Here is a 22,560-nt window from a genome sequence, read left to right on the forward strand (position 1 = left end):
TAGAATATAAGAGCAGGGAGGTTATGATGGAGCTGTACAAAACGCTAGTTAGGCCACAGCTGGAATACTGTGTGCAGTTCTGGTCGCCACACTATAAGAAGGATGTGATTGCATTGGAGAGGGTGCAGAGGAGATTCACCAGGATGTTACCTGGGCTGGAGCGCTTCAGCTGTGAAGAGAGACTGGACAGGCTGGGGTTGTTTTCCTTAGAGCAGAGAAGGCTGAGGGGGGACCTGATTGAGGTGTACAAAATTATGAGGGGGAACAGATAGGGTAGATAGAAAGGAACTTTTCCCCTTAGTAGAGGGGTCAATAGCCAGGGGGCATAGTTTCAAGGTAAGGGGCAGGAGGTTTAGAGGGGATTTGAGGAAAAACTTTTTCACCCAGAGGGTGGTTGGAATCTGGAACTCACTGCCTGAAAGGGTGGTAGAGGCAGGAATCCTCACAACATTCAAGGGGCATTTAGATGAGCACTTGAAACGCCATAGCATACAAGGTTACGGACCAAGTGCTGGAAAATGGGATTAGATCAGACAGGGCTTGACGGCCGACGCGATGGGCACAAGGGCCTCTTTCTATGACTCTATGACATCAGTGACCGCACCATCATGCCATTAAAGACAGCACATGAGAAAATAAGGATCCACATACAATTTGCACTGTCTTGTAATTGTGTAAACCCAATATAATTTTATGCTATTATGGATTCTACCTAATTAAGTGCCCTGAGAGTAGTGAAAACTTCTAAGGAGCGATTCAAAAACTTCCAGCATATCCATTTCCCATTAAGATCTACATTATCCAGCCCTATTAGTTGAATTCTTCAGCTAGCTGCTTTTAAGATGGTTTAATCCATTCGAGCACAGACACGATGGGTTGAATGGCCTCCTTCTGTGCCGTAAATTTGTATGATTCTATGATTTTAATTTGCAATGAGCTAATAAAATGCTCAATTACCAAAGTAGCCCCATGCCCGCCTAAACCAATTTATTTTCCAACAAATATTTAGCTTGTATTGTTGATGGCTTTGGTGCTTTATATTTCATTGTACTGTTACAGGATATATCTGTGTGATATAGTACATCTATTTATTTTTTTGGGTAAATACAACAGTGTGATTCCTGCCTCCAGGTATTGCTGATTTTAGTCTACGAGTTGCCCTGCAGAAGTTGCTGGAGGAATACAGGGAGGTCAGTAAACCTCAAAAAGAGACCAAGTCCTGCAAACTGCCACCTGCATCAAAGATTCGTCCCCGAAGGAAGGCCAGGAAGTACCTCTATGCCATAGGTTACATCCTTTTTTATTGTAACTTCTGTAATTAATTTAAATACACTTAGACAGCCAGTGAGACCTAGTGCATCATCATGTTACGACACAATTGGTAGGTTGTACACATCTACAAGTTAGAGTAACATTGATGGTTATCGGAGAACAGGCCAACCTCTTGGTCAAGAATTGGTACATATAATTAAGTACTATTTTAGCATAACTGAAAAATAGGACAGATGAGAAAGATGAAACCTGCAGTCACAGCAGCTGAAAGCTAATCCAGTAGAGCCGTAATAGTGACTAGTTTAACATCTTTTGTGCATTGTTCCTTTTGCATTCATATATTATTTTCTTCTTTCCTGGATATCTTTAGACTGTTTATAATACATGTCTGCTGCAATGTTTGATTTCCAACATTTGGAGACCGTGTTGCCAACAGCAGTTACTTTTTGAAAATATTTAGATGATCCTAAAAGGGGGAGAGCACAGTGGTTGAAAATCTCCTTCGCAGTTTTTTTCCCTGCCTCCCCAAAGATGCTAACTTGTACTGTTTATCTTGCCCAAGTGGTCATTCTTCATGTGTGAACCTCTATCATGTTGGCAGGATATTTGATCATGAATAGTGTTGTTTCGTGGAAGTCCAACCTTATCATCACTTGACATCCATATCTAGAACCATAGAAAGTTACAGCACGGAAGGAGACCATTTCGGCCCATCGTGTAAACAAAGAGCTATCCAGCCTAATCCCACTTCCCAGCTCTTGGTCCGTAGCCCTGCAGGTTAGAGCATCCCAAGTGCACATCCAAGTACTTTTTAAATGTGGTTAGGGTTCCTGCCTCTACCACCCTTTCAGGCAGTGAGTTCCAGGCCCCCACAACCCTCTGGGTGAAGACATTTCCCCTCAAATCCCCTCTAAACCTTCCCCCAATTACTTTAAATCGGTGCCCCCTGGTTTTTGACCCCTCTGCTAAGGGAAATAGGTCCTTTCTATCCACTTTATCTCTGTTCCTCATAATTTTATACACCTCAATAATGTCTCCCTTCAGCCTCCTCTGTTCCAAGGAAAACAGACCCAGCCTATCCAGTCTTTCCTCATAGCTAAGATTCTCTACTCCCGGCAACATCCTTGTAAATCTCCTCTGTACCCTCTCTAGTGCAATCACATCTTTCCTGTAATGTGGTGACCAGAACTGCACGCAGTACTCTAGCTGAGGCCTAACTAGTGTTTTATACAGTTGAAGCATAACCCCCCTGTTCTTGCATTCTATGCTACGGCTAATAAGGGCAAGCATTCCGTATGCCTTCTTAACCACCTTATCTACTTGGCCTGCTACCTTCAGGGATTTGTGGACATGCACTCCAAGGTCCCTTTGTTCCTCTACGCTACTCAGAGTCCTACCATTTAATGTGTATTCCCTTTCCTTGTTAGCCTTCCCCAAATGCATTACCTCACACTTCTCCGGATTGAATTCCATTTGCCACTGTTCTGCCAACCTGACCAATTTATTGATATCTTCCTGCAGTCTACAGCTTCCTTCTTCAGTATTAACCACACAGCCAATTTTAGTATCATCTGCAAACTTCTTAATCATACCCCCTATATTCAAGTCTAGATCATTGATATATTACCACAAAAAGCAAGGGACCTAGTACTACATTGGATAGCAATCACGCTATGGCTGATTTAAAAAAAAATCTTTTCTTTCTCTCTTCCCTCAGACAGGGATACAGTGGCCAATTGTAGCATGCCAACCATCACCTCAGTTATACAGACCAGTTAGCACAAACTAGGCATCAAACCGGCGACTTTCATGTTTGTATATAATTGAACATTAGATGGAGGGAAATGTACTTGTCTTTATTTGATCTTTATTTTGTGGTGAGGAGGGCCCCAATAACTGTCATCTTTTTCATCATATTCTTTTGCTTACCCATTCTCCCTTGAAAAAAATAATAAACATTGTTTATCAATTATGCATTACATGGGTTATCAAATGCCCCCCCTCCCATATCTTATTTCTGTGAAAGTATTAACAGTAATAGATAGCTCCATTACCATTTCCCCTGATTTGGGTGTTAAACTAGAAAGCTCATCTCAAAATCTAAATGATGTTTCCATTCTGTGCTGCCATTACTCATTTTATTAAACAACTACATCGATCTCTGGAAGTGAATACTTCTCTACTGTCCGTGTCAAATGTTTCCATTTTATGTAGTGAGAGCAGTATTATCTTGAACATTGGCCCACCGTAAGGACAGAGAGACAGGGTAGTGTTAGCTGTACAAAAATACTGCTACTTGCCACATAAACCATTACAAATTTGAAACCAAAACCTGTTTTTTCCCTTTTAATCCACAATATCGTGTTTCATTTGTTTTTATTGAAAATTATTTGGTTATGAGGGCTATTGAATGCAGCACTCTGTATCCTTTGCTTAATTCCAAATTCCTTCCTAAGTTCAGTCTTCAACACCTCTAATTTATGAGAAGTTAGATGCTCTTTTTGCTATAATTGTCCACGATCAGCACACCATGTCACTTGCACACCCTGTTTCATCAGGAGGATCCTAACCATTGATTTATATCCAAGAGATTCTAAACCCTGTCAACAGCAAAATTAGTGGTTGTATTTTTGAAGTTTTCTTTCAGTGAAATTGTTTTGGGTGGATTTTTAGGTAAATAAAAAATATACTTTTAAAGAAAATAGTATTTTTCTGTGTCCTTAATAGAACCCCAGTTTGAGGTTACAGTGGATGAATATGCTAATTGGAATTGACCTTTATATGTATACATTATTATAATTGCATCTGACTGGGCACTGCTGAAGTCATGATTTTATCATTTCTTTTGACAAGGTGGGTACACTCGCCTTCAGGGGGGTCGCTGGAGTGATAGCAGAACTCTCAGTTGCGTGGAACGTTTTGATTCATTCAGTCAATACTGGACCACAGTGTCGTCCCTCCACCAGGCCCGAAGTGGGCTGGGTGTTGCAGTACTGGAAGGGATGATCTATGTAGTAGGTGGTAAGTACAGTCACTATTGTGTAAACAGGTATTCCCTCAAACAGCAGCAGAAAGTTTTTCTGCTCGTAGGGTATGGAATCTATGGGCAGTTTCTATGTGCCTTGTGTACTTGCCTACTGTCTCTAATAGAGAGATGTCAGGGGAGGGTCCTCATCATCTTTGACCAGTGGGGTGTGTTTTGTCTCCTTTCTTGTCCACTTGTTTTGAATTTTTCAGGATGGGGATGAGGGCGTAATGGTTTTTGGTCTTTTTTTCCATTTATGCTTCTATAGTGAACAGGGCTTCAGGGTGCGCACCTTTTATGAAGCAACGTGAGAAATACCAGTACAAAAAGAAAATACTGCAGATGCTGGAAATCTGAAATAAAAACAGAAAATGCTGGAGATACTCAGCAGGTCAGGCAGCATCTGTGAAGAGAGAAACAGAGTTAACGTTTCAGGTCGATGACCTTTCGTCCGCATTTTCTGTTTTTATTTTATGAGAAATACCAGTATGGTTAGGCTTTTTGTTTTCATGTCCCCTACACCTCTCTAAAGACTACAGGTGCAGCAATTTTAAGTCCTAAAGACCTAAAATTTGAAGTATTTGTTACGTCCTCAGGCTATTAATTGTGTTTTCAGCTTGGCTAGTTGGCAAGCTTTTATCCTGTTCCAGCATCACCTGACAGTCCAGTGTACCAACCGTGTAAAATGGACACATGGATGAAGGGGGTAATTGGCTTGGCTGGTATTAGACCACATAATTACCAATTTTTGAATGACAGAAACATGGGAGCTCCACTGGTGACCCCTCATCTTTAATTCTGATCTGTTTCTTGTGCTGGCTCCTTTAGTTGTGTCTCACCGCTATGGTAGGTAATTTCAACTGTGTCTTCAATCCCAAAAGGCAAGCTGCTTTCCAGCTCGGATGCTCCTCCTACTTTGGCTGCATGCCATAGTTGTGAGGATTTATTGTTGGTTGATATATGGCACAAGTGTTCCTTCGATTACACTTCTGTACCAGTGCTCATAAGACTTTATTTGAGGATTGACTATTTCTTCATCCTCAAACTATTAAGTTTTGCTATACAAGTGTACAGAGCTGCTTTGCTTGGATTGTTCATCCTTACTCTCATAATCCTTTCCCTCGCCATACCTGGTCTTTCAAGGAGATTGAGCAGATGGTAGCTCAGTGTGTCTCCTCAGTGATCTACAGTTTCTCTCTTAAATCTAGGATTCCTTAGCTGTTTTCTTTATTTATGAGGAGAAAAGTTTTTCCAGCCATGATTGGTATTTGTTTCTAATAAACATAGAAACATAGAAACATAGAAGATAGGAGCAGGAGTAGGCCATTCGGCCCTTCGAGCCTGCTCCGCCATTCAATGAGATCATGGCTGATCATCCAAATTCAGTACCCGGTCCCTGCCTTCTCCCCATATCCCTTGATCCCTTTAGCCTTAAGAAATATATCCAACTCTTTCTTGAATATACTTAATGAACTGGCCTCCACCGCCCTCTGTGGCAGAGAATTCCACAGGTTCACCACTCTCTGGGTGAAGAAATTCCTCCTGATTCAGTCCTAAATGGCTTACCCCTTATCCTTAGACTATGACCCCTGGTTCTGGACTCCCCGGCCATCAGAAACATCCTTCCTGCATCTAGTCTGTCCAGGCCTGACAGAATTTTATAGGTTTCGATGAGATCCCCTCTCAATCTTCTAAACTCCAGTGAGTATAAGCCCAATCGACACAATCTCTCCTCATACGTCATTCCTGCCATCCCAGGTATCAGCCTGGTGAATCTTCGCTGCACTCCTTCCATGGCAAGAACGTCCTTTCTCAGGTAAGGCGACCAAAACTGCACACAATACTCAAGGCCATGAGACTTATGTTTTTAGATGGGTGTGGGGGAGGAAATTTGACAAATTTTAGAAAATTTCCAGTAAGTTGCTAAATCCACAGAAAGCTCATGCCTCAGAAAATTGGATAGTTGGGGGAATTTGAGGGATTTGGTGCTTTTACAGTATTGTAGTGGTGTCACTTCCATCAAAGATTAATAGCAACATACAAAAGGCCATTTTTTTTTAGTGGTCAGACATTTATTCCCTGTCACAAAAAATGGAAGTTCTAAAAGATTGTTTAATTTTACCAAAAAGATTGATTTAATACACTCAACAAAAGGGGCACATTACATTTTTAATTTTACTGATCAAAATAGGATCAAAAAGAATTTAAAATTTCCAATCAGCATGATTAACTTTACAAATAGTTATGTTTGTGATGCCTTGACAAGGTTGAAGATAAATATAGTTTGTTTAATTTTTTTAGATAAAATTGCAATTTTATTTTAAGGTGAAAGTGATTCCATGATTTTTGACTGTGCTGAGCGATATGATCCAGTTACTAAACAATGGGCAGCTGTGGCCTCTATGAATTCCCCACGATGTGGACTTGCTGTGTGTGCCTGTCATGCTGCGATTTATGCTCTGGGTAGGAATATCTGTAAAATATGTTTTATATCTGTCGTATTTATGGTTTAGAAGTAGCATCTAGCCCTATAAAACCACATGAAAAATAGTTTTAACGATGTAATGACCTTTGCTGTTAAATAACATTTCAGTACTTTAGTAGAAAAGGTTTGTTCATACAGTTTTGGTCACTGCCATATGTTCCTGTTCCACCTGACAGTCCAGTGTACCAACCGTGTAAAATGGACACATGGATGAAGGGGGTAATTGGTTTGGCTGGTATTAGACCACATAATTATCAATTTTTGAATGACAGAAACATGGGAGCTCCAGTGGTGACTTCGTTGTTAAATTGTCAGGTTATTCAACCACAGACAGCCATATATGGTCCTATGGCAAACAGACCAGTAAGTTGAATGAGCTGGCCTGTTGTGTACTTTAAGCATTTTCTGTTTTTAATTGCAGGCGTATTTCATTTAACACTGAGTACTCTTTTATGAGTCTAACTTAAACAAAATCATCCAGACAATGGGGGACATTGCAGCTGTTATCAGTCTTGATTACAGATGAACAATCTTTGGAAGTAATGAGCCCTTCAGATCTTATGGGGGGGCCGGGGGGCCTTGCGGACAGAAAACATTAGGAATTAACATAAAGATTTTTTTTTTTAAACTAAGCAAATGTATCAAATTTTAATTTTTCTAATTGCCTTGTGATAGGGTTCTCTGAGCCAGGAGGGCAAAGTTATGTGAGATTGTTAAAAATAAGAAAAGTGCTCTGAATCCCCTCACACTCAGTGCACATCTTTTGAATATTTCCAGGAGGCTGGATTGGAGCAGACATTGGGAAGACTATGGAAAGATTCGACCCCTCTGACAATAAGTGGGAAGTTGTTGGTAACATGGTTGTCCCTCGGTACTTCTTCGGGTGTTGTGAAATGCAAGGTATGGCACTACCTACCAGAATATGACTCACTGATTTCTTTTATCACTTAAGTTTATCTTGCCAATGGTTATTAAGATTGTTTGCAGTAGATGTCACTGTTGTGCATGGTGGTAAGATTTTACAAACCTGAGCACTGACTTTATTGTACTATATATTGGATTAAGGATTTAATAAGACACAGTGGCTTAAATTCTCATTTTGTTTTGCCTAGTTTTCTTCTTCCTGTCCTGACTCTTGCTGGGCTACTGCAACAGCCCTCCCATATCTCAGTCAAATGGCCATTTTTCATGTGTACACCTGGATAATGATTGTAGGAAGGCTATTCAAACGTGAAGCTAATTATAGCAAATCCAAACCTATCCACACGTGTTCGCTTTCCAGCGAGGATTGCGAGTACCAGTCAGGAAGCCCACACTTCAAGGCTTTAAAGCTTACGCCAAAAACATTTCAATAGATTTGGTGACTAATTTCAAAAAAGAAACAAATAATTATCAATACAAGTCAGAAATATCTGTAATTGTTTCACAGGTTTAATTTATGTTGTTGGAGGTTTGAGTGACTCGGGCTCAGAACTCTGTTCAGCTGAAATGTTCAATCCTATCACAAAGCATTGGACAACATTAGATGATATGAAGACAAAAAGAGCATATGTTGGAGTAGCTGCTCTGAATGACTGTGTTTATGCTGTTGGAGGGTGGAATGAGACTCAGAACGCTCTGCGGACAGCAGAGAAGTATTCACTTCAGGAGGTGGGTGTAGTTTGTGTATAATTTAGTTATAACGATTTACTTGTTCTTTAAAAAAGACAAAAATAAAATAATGCTACAGCTGGTTTGGTGAGATTGCTGTGAGAAAACACATTGAGAGATAATCCAATACTGTTGAGATTCATTAAGGTTGCTTTTTGTCTCTGGGGCCCCTGCTGGGTGCCGAGCAGATGCCATTTGCATGATCCCGGCAGGGCCTTTTACTGAGATCGGGATGTGGAAGGAGAATCGCAGCTACAGGCCTGGAAAACAGCAGCCAGAAGGCCGCAACCCCCAAAGGTGGTCAGGCGGGTGCAGGGTACTTCAAAACTGAGTTTATCTCTTGCTACCTTTGGCCTGCCCCCAGACCCTCTGCAAATCCTCTGGCCCATGGAGGATCCCAGCACAAGCTCCGTCATTGGCTTTCTTCAGGGAAAGTGAGGCAGGAACCCAAGAATGCTCCCCCTTGTCTCATTGTAATAAATATGCTGGGCCTACACCTACTGGAGGGTTAAGCCTCTCTCCATCCATTTGGGAAAGCTGCAGAAATCCCTTGGCAGTTTAGCTGGCGCAGAGACCTGAGGAAGCATTTTGCTGCTGCTGAGAATTGAGCATTTGCCATATGCAACAAATAACAAAATCTCCCCGAGTGTTCCTTTGTAGTAGAGAATGGGGGATTTTGTTGTGTGGTGGAATGTTCTGTACCAGAAGTTGTATTGTCCAGCCTCCAATGACAGACCATCTTAAGCCATAGGATATTCCCACCAATATAAGTCATTCTGCTGGTAAATACAGCATTTATTTAAAAAAATATTTATTTGTTCCCGTTGCATAACAAAAATATGTTTGGTTCAGTCAGTATTGTGAATGATGTTTTTGTATCTTCACACTTTTCCCTTGTGAAATAGTGGAAGGATTCGCAGGCAGATTGATGGTCTGACAGTCCTTCCATGGACATAACCATCTTTATATCATAAGAACATAAGAAATAGGAGCAGGAGTAGGCCATACGGCCCCTCGGGCCTGCTCCGCCATTCAATAGGATCATGGCTGATCTGAATCTAGACTCATGTCCACATTCCTGCCCTCTCCCCGTAATATGCTGGGCCTATCTCCCTTATATGCTAGGAAAATGTCTATCTCCATTTTAAATTTATTTAATGTTGCAGCTTCCACAGCTCTCTGGGGTAGCAAATTCCATAGATTTACTACCCTCTGAGTGAAGAAGTTTCTCCTCATCTCAGTTTTGAAAGGGCAGCCCCTTATTCTAAGATTATGCCCCCTAGTTCTAGTCTCACCCATCAGTGGAAACATCCTCACCGCATCCACCCGATCAAGCCCCCTCACAATCTTATATGTTTCGATAAGATCGCCTCTCATTCTTCTGAACTCCAATGAGTAGAGTCCCAACCTACTCAACCTTTCCTCATACGTCAACCCCCTCATCTCTGGAATCAACCGAGTGAACCTTCTCTGAACCGCCTCGAGAGCAAGTATATCTTTTTAAATATGGAAACCAAAACTGCACGCAGTATTCCAGGTGTGGCCTCACCAATACCCTGTATAACTGCAGCAAGACTTCCCTGTTTTTATACTCCATCCCCCTTGCAATAAAAGCCAAGATTCCATTGGCCTTCCTGATCACCTGCTGTACCTGCATACTAACTTTTTGTGTTTCATGCACCAGGACCCCCAGATCCCTTTGTACTGTAGCACTTTGCAGTTTCTCTCCATTTAGATAATAACTTGCTCTTTGATTTTTTCTGCCAAAGTGCATAACCTCACACTTTCCAACATTATATTGCATCTGCCAAATCTCTGCCCACTCACTTAGCCTGTCTATGTCCTTTTGCAGGTTTTTTATGTCCTCCTCATTCACTGCTTTCCCTCCCATCTTTGTATCGTCGGCAAACTTGAATGGGCCAGAAATTCCAGGCCAGAAGCGTGAGTGCGCTCGGGGTACTCACGCTTCTGGCCGTTGGAAATGCCGGCGTTCAGCAGGAACAGCGCATGCGGGGAACGCCGGCATTTCCAGACCTCGAGCGCGTGCGACTGCACAGGCAGCGCTTGCGCAGTGAACTTCGTGGATTTCATTCATGAAATCCGTGAGGGTAAGTCCTCAGAACTTACACTGAAAAAAAGCAAGTGTAAAGTGGTTCATTGGCTGCGGAGGAAGATATATTTTATCGTGGAGCTTTTGAAATGCAATATTTTTGTTTGGGAAAGGGAGGGAAGTTATTTTAAGAAATTTTAAGTAAGTTTTAAAGTTAAAATTTTTTTTTTTTTTTTAAAGGGTTTTCAGAACGGTAGGTAGAAGGAGCAATTGTGGCTGTGTGAATGGAATGTGAGAATGAGTTATGTATGTATGTCCACATATATTCCTTTACGTATATGTATGTATGTTTTATATTCCTTTACTATGAATGTATGTTTTTAATTATGATTTTCCAATAAGTTACTTTCTCTGAAAGTCATAATTAAATAATACATTCATACACATAAGTAAAGGAATATATACATAACACGCAAAGGAATATATACAGACATACATACTTTCAGAAGCTCCACGATAAGAAATATCTTCCTCCGCAGCCTCTGTAGCAACTGTACCCATGCGTTTTTCATGTGTAAGTTGTAATGACTGGACCTCACTGAAAGCAGTAATGAAAGCGGCGAATTATACTGCGCACGCGCTGCATGTGCAGTCGCACGCGTTCTGCCTCTGAACCGCTTCGTTCAGAGGACAGGAAATGCCGGTTTTCCCCACATGCACTGTGCATGCTGAAAACCGGCATTTCATCCGGCCAGATGCGTAAGTACCCCGACCGTACTAGCGCATTTGGAAGGGAATTATTGGGCCAACATTTTACATGTCAATAAAATAAAAAATTTAACACTTGCACCACTTGCCCCCTCGCACCTGCGACTGAGGGTCCAAGGAGGTGCATTGCGCAAGAGGTCATCATCGTACGTATCCTCACACTGTTCCCTTTGGGGAACTGTATGAAGTGGTGGAAGGATTTATGGCCGTGATTAACGCTCATTCCGTGACCGTAACCATCTTTGAACCAGCCATTAGGGTGGTTAGTCCTATGGCGGGAGGGTTTTACGGGCTCCCACAACCCATCTGAGGGGGGGGGCACCAACACCCACGGACGCAAGTATCCCGCTGGATGTCCACCCAGAATTTAAAGTTGGAGCTCCGACTCCACTTGCCGGGACTGTCTGGAGTGGGGTTCAAAACCCTACTCCTTCTGGCCCAGCGGCGGGGATGCTTACTGCTACGCAAAAGGCCCACTCCGCACAAAAGGTGACACCCATACGTTTCCTGCGCCTTTTCCCTCCCCGTGACTGGAGCCCTATGCTGCCATTTCACGTTGCTAATCGGATTGGGCCTTTGTCATAGCGGTAGGATCCCTGCCGCTGGGCCAGATCAGGGTAGGGTTTCGAACCCCACTCCAGACAGTCCCGGCAAGTGGAGTCGGAGCTCCGGCTCTAAATTCTGGGTTGACATCCAGTGGGATATTTGCGTCCGTGGGTGTGGGTGGCCCCCCCTCCTTGTATAGCTTGTGGGAGCCCGTAAAACCCTCCCGCCATAGGACTAACCGCCCTAATGGCTGGTTCAAAGATGGTTACGGTCACGGAATGAGCGTTAATCACGGCCATAAATCCTTCCACCACTTCATACAGTTCCCCAAAGGGAACAGTGTGAAGACACGTATGACAACGACATTGCTAAATAAATAAATGGAATTAAAAAATTCTTTTAGGGCTTTTAAAAGTCTTTAAATTGCTTTAATTTTCTTTAAAACTACTTCAGATTACTCAAAATAATGTAAACATTTTAAAAAGTTTATAAAAGTTACCAAAATCTTCAAAAACCTATTTAAACTGCTGCTTTGCATGTAAAAAAGCAAAGCAGCTTGACAGAAACATTGGGGGCGTGTCCAGTGAAACTGAGACCTCAAGGGGCGTGTCTCACTTACACTGCACGCTCCTGGGTCCGCGCTGGCTGCGCTCCTGGGCGGCGTGACGTCATACGCTGCCCGGGATTCTTGCTTTAGTTTCTGGAAGTGCAGGCGTCCCTGGAGCTGATCGGCAGGAGCGCGGGGTAAGTGCAAATACGGGGCTTGCACGCGCTGCAAGCCCCGTTCTGGAATTTCTGGCCCGATATGTTGCACTCGGTCCCTTCCTCCAAATCGTTAATATAGATTGTAAAGAGTTGGGTCCCAGCACTGACCCCTGCGGAACACCACTAGTTACTGATTGCCAGCCCGAGAACGAACCATTTATCCCAACTCTTTGTTTTCTGTTAGATAGCCAATCTTCCACCCATGCCAGTATATTACCCCCAATCCCGTGATTTTTTATCTTGATCAGTAATCTTTTGTGTGGAACCTTGTCAAATGCCTTTTGGAAGTCCAAATACACTACATCCACTGGTTCCCCTTTATCCACCCTGTATGTTACATCCTCAAAGAATTCGAGCAAATTTGTCAAACATAACTTCCCCTTCGTAAAACCATGCTGACTCTGTCCTATTAAATTATGTTTATCCAAATGCTCTGTTACTGTTTCCTTAATAATGGACTCCAACATTTTGCCAACCACAGATGTTAGGCTAACTGGTCTATAGTTTCCAGCTTTTTGTCTACTTCCCTTCTTAAATAAGGGTGTTACATTAGCAGTTTTCCAATCTGCCGGGACCTTTCCTGAGTCCAGGGAGTTCTGGAAAATGATCACCAATGCATCCACAATCCCTACCGCCACTTCTCTCAAGACCCTAGGATGTAGGCCATCAGGTCCGGGGGATTTATCCGCCTTAAGTCCCATTATTTTCCTGAGTACCATCTCCTTAGTGATTTTAATCGTGTTTAGTTCCTCCCCCCCCCCCACAATTACCCCCTGTTTGTCCAGTGTTGGGATATTTTTAGTGTCCTCTACTGTAAAGACTGATACAAAATATTTGTTCAGCGTCTTTGCCATCTCCATGTTCCCCACCACTAATTTCCCAGCCCTATCCTCTAAGGGACCAACGTTCACTTTAGCCACCCTTTTTCTTTTTATATAGCTGTAGAAACTCTTGCTATCTGTTTTTATATTTTTTTGTTAGTTTACTTTCATAATCTATCTTCCCTTTCTTAATTAATCTTTTAGTTATTGTTTGCTGGCTTTTAAATGCTTCCCAATCTTCTATCCTCCTACTAGATTTGGCTAATTTATATGCCCTTGTTTTCAGTCGAATACTATCCTTTATTACTTTACTAAGCCACGGATGGCTGTCTTTTCTTTTACTCCCCTTTTTCCTCAGTGGAATATATTTATCTTGAAAGATGTGAAATATCTCCTTGAATGTAGACCACTGCTCTTATACCGTCTTACACTTTAATCTGTTTTCCCAGTCCACTTTAGTCAATTCTACTCTCATACCTTCATAGTCTCCTTTATTTAAGCTTAGTACGCTGGTTTGAGATCCAACTCTTTCACCCTCAAACTGAATTTGGAATTCAACCATATTATGGTCACTCATTCCAAGGGGATCCTTTACTAGGACATTTTTTATTAATCCTGTCTCATTACATAGGACCAGATCTAAGATTGCCTGCCCCCTGGTTGGTTCAGTTACATACTGTGATGAAATAACTGTGTTCTGATATTTGTACTTGCACTTGTAATGTCTGGAATGTTCCACTAGGGGGAACCACTAATGCTCCTCCCTGGCCCTGCCCCTTTTCTGGTATGTTCTACCAAGGGCTTGGTCGATGATGGACTCTGTTAACTCTGCCATGATTCTTATTTAATAAAAGGCTTCAGTCTTAAGCTTTAACTTCGGATTCGGGCAGTTATTTGGCGCATCAATTTTATTAAATAACAACTTTTGGAAGATGGATCGATTTTTGAAACCAGAGCGTCTGGATATCGATCCCCATTCGGCAGATGCGTCGAAGAAATTTATGCATTGGCTCCGATGTTTTGAACACTTCATCGCATCATCGACCGATCCGACGGTTAACAAGTTGGGTCTTCTAACCAACTTGGTAAGTCATCAAACTTACTCTATAATTGAAGATATTACTACATATGAAGAGGCCCTCGCAGCTCTTAAAGCCCAGTACCTTAAGTCGGTTAACGAAGTATACGCCAGGTAGCTCCTGTCTACTCGCAGGCAATTACCCGAGGAATCTCTGGACGATTTCCTGCAGGACCTTAAGGCTTTGGCTAAGGATTGCAACTACAAGGCTGTCTCTGCCATAGTGTATCAGGAAGAAGCCATCCGCGATTCTTTCATATCTGGCCTCCGATCTAATTATATTAGACAGAGACTCCTCGAGAACGACTCGTTAGTTTTAAAAACGGTTGTCGCTGCTGCTCGATCGTTAGATGTAGCCCAGAAGAATTCAGAAGTGTATGCATCAGCCTATGCATCTCTCTCAGCCTCGTGTGTTCCGAGTATGGAGGCATCCATAACACCAATGGAGCCCCCACTTAATCCTATTGTTGCGGCTGTGCCACATGGGTCTAAGTGTTATTTTTGTGGCCAATCTAAACACCCCAGGCAAAGTTGCCCAGCCAGAGAGGCTACCTGTTTTAAATGTAAGAAACGGGGACATTTTAGTAAAGTGTGTAAGGGTAATCCTGTACCCGATGTCTTCTCTGCTGCCGCCTATCGTTTTACTCTAGCCTCTGCTACGGTTGACCAGACCATACCGTGTTCCTTGTCAAAATCTATGATGGACATTAAGATTAATGGTCGTCCTAATGGGTGTTTGATAGACTGTGGCAGTACTGAAAGTTTTATACACCCCAACCTTGTTAACTCCTGTTCATTGAAGGTGTATCCTACTCGAAGTGAAATTGTGATGGCGTCCAAATCCCTTCGGAGGTAACTGGATATTGTAAAGTCACATTGACCGTTAAGGATACGGAGTATAAGGATTTTAAACTCCTCATATTACCTCAGTTGTGTGTGAACTTAATATTAGGCTTGGACTTCCAGTGTCAGCATGAGAGCGTTACCCTTAAGTATGGTGGATCCCAGCCTCCGCTCACAGTCTGCGGCCTTTCTACTTTAAACGTAAGCCCGCCTTCTTTGTTTGCGAACCTTGCTCCTAATTGTAGACCTATAGCGACTAAGAGTCGACGGTATAGTTCAGAAGATAAAACATTTATAAAAGAGGAAGTGGAAAGGCTTCAACGGGAGGGAATCATCGAACACAGTGGTAGCCCGTGGCGTGCCCAGGTGGTGGTGGTTAAAACTAATGAGAAGAAAAGACTTGTGGTCGATTATAGCCAGACTATAAACTTGTATACCCAATTAGACGCCTATCCTTTGCCTCGTATTTCTGAGATGGTGAACCAGATAGCTCAGTACCGCGTGTTCTCCACCATTGATTTAAAGTCTGCCTACCATCAACTCCCCATCAAAATAGAAGACCGACCTTATACGGCCTTCGAAGCTAATGGGCGCCTGTTCCAATTCCTTCGGGTGCCCTTTGGAGTGACGAATGGGGTATCCGTCTTCCAACGGGAGATGGATCGTATGGTGGATGAATACGCGTTGGAAGCAACATTCCCGTACCTGGACAATGTTACCATCTGTGGGCGTGACCAACGGGAGCATGATCAAAATCTCGCGAAGTTCCTAGAGACTGCAAAGAGGTTAAACCTGACCTACAATGAAAACAAGTGTACCTTCAATACTGCACGTTTGTGTATTCTTGGTTGCGTTGTGGAGAATGGGGTAATCGGGCCAGACCCTGAAAGATTACGCCCACTTAAGGAATTACCTTTACCTCACACTGTAAAAGCCTTAAGAAGGTGTCTGGGATTCTTCTCGTACTATGCCCAGTGGGTGGCTAGCTACTCAGATAAAGTCCGACCTCTTATTAAGTCGACGTCTTTTCCGCTATCGGCGGAAGCTCAGGAGGCTTTCCTTAATATCAAACGGGACATTGAGAAGGCAGTGGTATGTGCCGTGGATGATGCTTTGTCACGAGGAGTATGTGCTAGTCTAGGTACAGATAAGCTTCAAAGTCTCCACGACGCACTCTGCCACCCTGGGGTTACCAGAATGAACCACTTCATTAAGTCCCACAATCTACCCTACTCTATTGAGGAGGTCCGGACAATGACCAGAACCTGTCATGTTTGTGCTGAATGCAAACCCCGCTTCTATAAGCCGTCCGAGCCAGCTCATCTTATTAAAGCAACTCGACCATTTGAGCGTTTGAGTCTCGATTTTAAAGGTCCCCTTCCATCGAGCGACCGTAATGTCTATTTTCTTAATATTATAGACGAGTACTCTCGGTTCCCTTTTGTTATCCCCTGTCCGGATGTGACTAGTGCTGTTGTAATTAAATGCCTCTGCCAACTGTTTTCCTTGTTCGGCATGCCTAACTATATACATAGTGATAGGGGTTCTTCCTTTATGAGCGAAGAATTACGACAGTTTTTGCTATCGAAGGGGATTGCAACGAGTAGAACTACCAGCTATAACCCTCGTGGTAATGGGCAGGTCGAGAAAGAAAATGCGACAGTGTGGAAGGCTAGCGTACTGTCTCTGAAGTCACGAGGCCTGCCGACCTCTCGCTGGCAGGATGTCCTGCCAGACGTGCTGCATTCCATAAGGTCTCTTTTGTGTACAGCGACGAATGCCACCTCTCATGAAAGGATGTTTAGTTTTCCAAGAAAAGCTACTAATGGAGTATCGTTACCCACATGGTTGATGACCACGGGCCCTGTGTTGTTGCGCAGACATGTGAGAGGCCACAAGACTGATCCACTGGTGGAGGAAGTACAACTCCTCCATGCTAATCCCCAGTATGCGTATATTCAATATTCGGATGGGCGAGAGGATACGGTCTCTATTAAAGATCTTGCACCTGCTGGAGCTCGAAAAGAGTTCGACTCTGAGAGTAGAGTTTTCAATCGTGGTATTGGACCTTCAGAGACACAAACCCTCAGTGTGGAAAATACTGATGATTCTGGGAATTCGAATGAACTGGAGTTAGTACTCCGGGAGGAGCCTCAGCAAGAGTTACGTCGTTCCCAGAGGATTATCAGACCACCTGACAGATTGAATCTATAGCAGGGGGTGAATGTGATGAAATAACTGTGTTCTGATATTTGTACTTGCACTTGTAATGTCTGGAATGTTCCACTAGGGGGAACCACTAATGCTCCTCCCTGGCCCCGCCCCTCTTCTGGTATGTTCTACCAAGGGCTCGGTCGATGATGGACTCTGTTAACTCTGCCATGATTCTTATTTAATAAAAGGCTTCAGTCTTAAGCTTTAACTTCGGATTCGGGCAGTTATTTGGCACATCACATACTGCTCAAGGAACCTGTCCCTAATACACTCTATGAACTCTTTCTCAATGCTGCCATGCCCAATTTGATTAGCCCAGTCAATATGAAAGTTAAAATCCCCCATGATTATAGCTGTTCCCTTATTACAAGCCCCAACTATTTCCTGATTTATACTCCGACCAACAGAGTTGCAACTGTTAGGAGGCCTATAGACTACGCCCACTGGTGACTTTTTCCCCTTATTATTCCTTATCTCCACCCAAACTGTTTCACTATCCTGATCCTTTGACCCAATATCATTTCTGACTATTGCAGTGATTCCATCCTTGATTAACATAGCAACCCCACCTCCCTTTCCTTCCTGCCTGTCCTTCCTAATTGTCAAATACCCTTGTATGTTTAGTTCCCATTCATGATTATCTTGCAGCCATGTTTCCGTAATGGCCACCAGATCATACCCATGTGTAGTTATTTGCACCGTCAACTCGTCAATTTTGTTACGAATGCTGCGTGCATTCAGATAAAGAACTTTCAAATATGTTTTCTGACAATTTATTCCTGCTTTTACCCCTTTTACTACTTTACCTTTATCATTATACATTCTGTCCCTTCCTGACACGCTCTGGTTTTTAATTCCCCCACTGCTACCTTGCTCTATTGCCTTCTCTGCTGTCATTTTTATTTTTCGCTTTCTTAAAACCTCCCCCCCCCCACTAATTAGTTTAAAGCTAATCAGCTGATAGGGTAGTTAGTCCTGTGCAACGGGAGGGTTCCAGAGGCTCCTATCACCTATACAATGTGGGGGATGGCACCCACACCCACTAGATGGGAGTATCCTGCTGGATATGAACCCAGAGTTCAGAGCCGGAGCTCCACTCGCCGGGACTGTAAGGAGCGGGGTTCAAACCCTGCACATTCTGACTTGGGTGCCAATGCTACCACTAAGCCAAAGGCTCACTCCACCATGAAAGGTGAAAATTCTGCTCATCATAACACACTGATTACCTATCCGCTCTGCCCTCCACTTGGCACTTCTGCATATCAATAGTTTTGAGATCAGGAACTCTGGGCACAAATTTGCATCTTGCTCTATGTTGTTTCTGTTCAATCTGAGTGATATTAAATGGTCCTGGAAATTAGTGAGCTACATGCCATTACTGTGGTATATTGCTAAGTATCTCAAGTGGCCCTATGAGGTGACCATATCAGTCCAGGCAACTTACATGATTTAGTGAATTCAAATTTCTCTTTTTTTCCCCCCTTTCCAGGAGAAGTGGTTTGAGGTTTCACCTATGAAAATGGCAAGAGCGGGTGTTTCGGTCGTTGCTGTTAATGGCCTCCTTTATGCAGTGGGAGGTCGAACATCGGGTAGGAATTCCTCAGCTCCTGTTACTCTGGACTCTGTTGAGGTGTATGATCCCCATACTGACACATGGATGGAAATCGGGAACATGATAACTAGCCGCTGTGATGGGGGAGTAGCTGTGCTTTAACTGTTGATGATTGCCTTCCGACATTTTATCAAAATGACTCCTGGATGGAGAAAATCTGTATGTCAAACTGAACTGACATCACCTATCTCCATTGTGATGACAAAAATTTTCATGAGTTTGGCCAACTACTATTGGGTTCCAACTTGAGGACGCTGAGCAGAACTGGTGACATTTGTGCTAATATACAAAAAAAAAAATTAAGGTTGTGTTACCACTCTAAATATGTACATGTTTCTGTAATTTCACTTGAAATAAACTTGATTTCACCATAGAAGTGAATTTCAACACATGCCACAGTCATCAGAACTTGCACAGTAACAGATTTTCAGTTCACATTGAGTCACTATCCAAGTTAATGCCGGGTTTTAAAATTCTAACAGCAAATACATTTAACCAAAACATCAAACAACTGATTTTGTAAAATTGTGTTTTGAATTCAATACAGTGCAGTTTAGGAAAAGAAAAACTTGAAGAAACATACAGTATTTGTACAAGAATTAAATTTATAAAAGTTTGGGGTGTGAATGTGTTTCAGCGAAGTTTTCCTTGAATGTAACCAAGTGAACGTTTCTGATGGGGTGTGTGCAGTGACTTAACTAAGCTAATGCCTTTTTTAAGTGCTCTCCAGAGTCTACGCTATTTCTGGAGATGGTTTTGAGTATTAATTTATCATAAAAGCTTACAGTACAAGACAATTGAACAGTGGATTATTACCCAAGGGCTTTATGTACCGAATAAAGCTTTGCTTCTCTCTGTAGTGAATCTGTATATGGATTAATGTATACTGGTGGTTTATTTTATATATATTTTCTTAATAAATGTATTCAAGCATTTTAATTATATTGCTTATGTCTAATACAAAGTGCGATGCATTTTAACTTTATTCAGATTTGTAGAATTTACAGTATTTCACATAAGCTGAGACAATCTTTAGTTTTTCATCGCCCTGCCTTCAGTTGTCGAGGCCTTAAGCTCTGGAATTCCTTCTCTGCCTCTCTTCGCTCGTTAAATCCGACCTCTTTCACCAAGCTTTTGGTCACCTCCTAATATCTCTGTGTGGCTTGGTGTCAAATTTTGTCTGATTGCTCCTATGAAGTGTTTAGAATGTTATTATGTTAAAGGTGCTATATAAATGCAAGTTGTTTATAATGAATGAAATCTTCCGTTCCAATACTTGAATAATATTTCTTAATCTGCATTAATATGGATTAGGTAAACTTGTAGTATTGTAATTTGTTGTATTGACTTTTGCATTACATTTGTAGGCTTTAGCAGTTGTTCCAGTACAACTACAACACTGGCATCTACCCGACAAAGTGAAAAACTGCCCAGGTATGTTCTGTACAGAAAAAGCAGGACAAATCCAATCCAGCCAATTACCACCCCATCAATCATCAGGAAAATGATGGAAGGTATCGTCGACAGTGCTGTTGAGCAGCAATTACTCATCAATAACCTGTTCACTGAAGCTCAGTTTGGGTTCCGCCAGGACCACTCGGCTCCAGACCTCATTACAGCCTTGGTCCAAACATGGACAAGAGAGCTGAATTCCAGAGGTGAGGAGAGAGCGACTGCCCTTGACATCAAGGCAGCATTATACGGAGTGTGGCATCAAGGAGCCCTAGTAAAATTGAAGTCAATGGGAATTGGGGAAAACTCTCCACTGGCTGGAGTAATACCTAGCACAAAAGGAAGATGGTTGTGGTTATTGGAGGCCAATCATCTCCGCCCTAGGACATCGCTGCAAGAGTTCCTCAGGGCAGTATCCTCAGCTGCTTCATCAATGATCTTCCCTCCAGCATAAGGGTAGATGCAGAGAGGATGTTTCCCCTTGTGGGGAAATCTGGAACTCGGGCATAGCCTCAGAAGAAAGGGTCGCCCTTTTAGAACTGAGATGAGGAGGAATTTCTTCTCTGATGGTCGTAAATCTGTGGAATTCTCTGCCCCAGAGAGCTGTGGAGGCTGGGTCATTAAATACATTTAAGGTGGAGATAGACAGATTTTTGCAAGATAAGGGAGTGAAGGGTTATGGGGAGCGGGCAGGGAAGTGGCTTTGAGCGGGGAGGATGTTTCCCCTGGCTGAGGAGTCTAGAACTAGCGTTCACAGTCTCAGACTAAGGGGTCAGCCATTTAGGACTGAGATGAGAAATTTCTTCACTCAGAGGGTGGTGAATCTTTGGAATTCTCTACCCCAGAGGGCTGTGGAGGCTCAGTCGTTGAGTATATTCAAGACAGAGATCTATAGATTTTTGGATATTAAGGGAATCGAGGGACATGGGGATAGTGCAGGAAAGTGGAGTTGAGGTAGAAGATCAGCCATGATCTTATTGAATGGCGGCGCAGGCTCGAGGGGCCAAGTGGCCTATTCCTGCTCCTATTTGTTATGTTCTTATAAGATCAGAAATGGGGATGTTCGCTGATGATTGTACAGTGTTCAGTTCCATTTGTCCGTGCCTCAATGCAGCATGACCTTCACAACACTCAGGCTTGGGATGATTGTCAAGTAACATTCACGCCACACACATGTCAGGCAATGACCATCTCCAACAAGTGAGAGTCTAACCACTTCCCTTTGACATTCAACGGCGTTACCATTGCCGAATCCCTGACCATTGTCCAGAAATTTAACTGGACCAGCCATATAAATACTGTGGCTGCACAAAGCAGGTCAGAGGCTGGGTATTCTGTGGCAAGTGACTCCCCAAAGCCTTTCCACCATCTACAAATCACAAGTAAGGAGTATGATGGAATACTCTCCACTTGCCTGGATGAGTGCAGCTCCACCAACACAAAAAGCTCGACGCCATCCAGGACAAAGCAGCCCGCTTGAGTGGCACCCCATCCACCACCTTAAAACATTCACTCTATCCACCACCGGCACACCTTGGCTGCAGTGTGTACCATCTACAAGATGCACTGCAGCAACTCGCCAAGGCTCACAGCACCTCCCAAACCCACAACCTCTACCACCTAGAAGGACAAGGGCAGCAAGCGCATGGGAACACTATCACCTCCAACTCACACACCATCCTGACTTGGAAATATATCACCCTTCCTTCATCGTTGCTGGGTCAAAGTCCTGGAACTCCTTCCCTAACTATGGGAGTACCTTCCCCACACAGACTGTAGTGGTTCAAAAAGGTGGCTCACTACCACCTTCTCACGGGAAATTAGGGATGGGCAATAAATGTTGCAATTATATAGGGCCCTGGTGAGACCACACCTGGAGTATTGTGTACAGCTTTGGTCTCCTTACCCAAGGAAGGATATACTTGCATTAGAGGGAGTGCAACAAAGCTTCACCAGACTGATTCCTGGGATGGGGAGAT

The 22,560-nt window shown here is 43.0% G+C and overlaps 1 protein-coding gene across 1 annotated transcript in view; it reads left to right on the forward strand.

Annotated features, from left to right (window-relative positions):
• Positions 1–20,068, forward strand: part of ipp (intracisternal A particle-promoted polypeptide) — a 29,567-nt gene extending 9,499 nt beyond the window's left edge. Inside the window, exons 3-8 of the mRNA XM_085983029.1 lie at positions 1,132–1,287; positions 4,126–4,293; positions 6,623–6,760; positions 7,560–7,682; positions 8,212–8,432; positions 19,007–20,068. Coding sequence (XP_085839155.1) covers positions 1,132–1,287; positions 4,126–4,293; positions 6,623–6,760; positions 7,560–7,682; positions 8,212–8,432; positions 19,007–19,231 — 1,031 coding nt within the window. The 3' untranslated portion in view covers positions 19,232–20,068. The remainder of the gene's footprint in view (positions 1–1,131; positions 1,288–4,125; positions 4,294–6,622; positions 6,761–7,559; positions 7,683–8,211; positions 8,433–19,006) is intronic.
• The last annotated feature ends 2,492 nt before the right edge of the window (positions 20,069–22,560 follow it).

Source organism: Somniosus microcephalus, chromosome 3, assembly GCF_052327205.1.
Source record: "Somniosus microcephalus isolate GS21.2 chromosome 3, FLI_Smic_1.0, whole genome shotgun sequence".
Classification (NCBI taxonomy): Eukaryota; Metazoa; Chordata; class Chondrichthyes; order Squaliformes; family Somniosidae; genus Somniosus; species Somniosus microcephalus.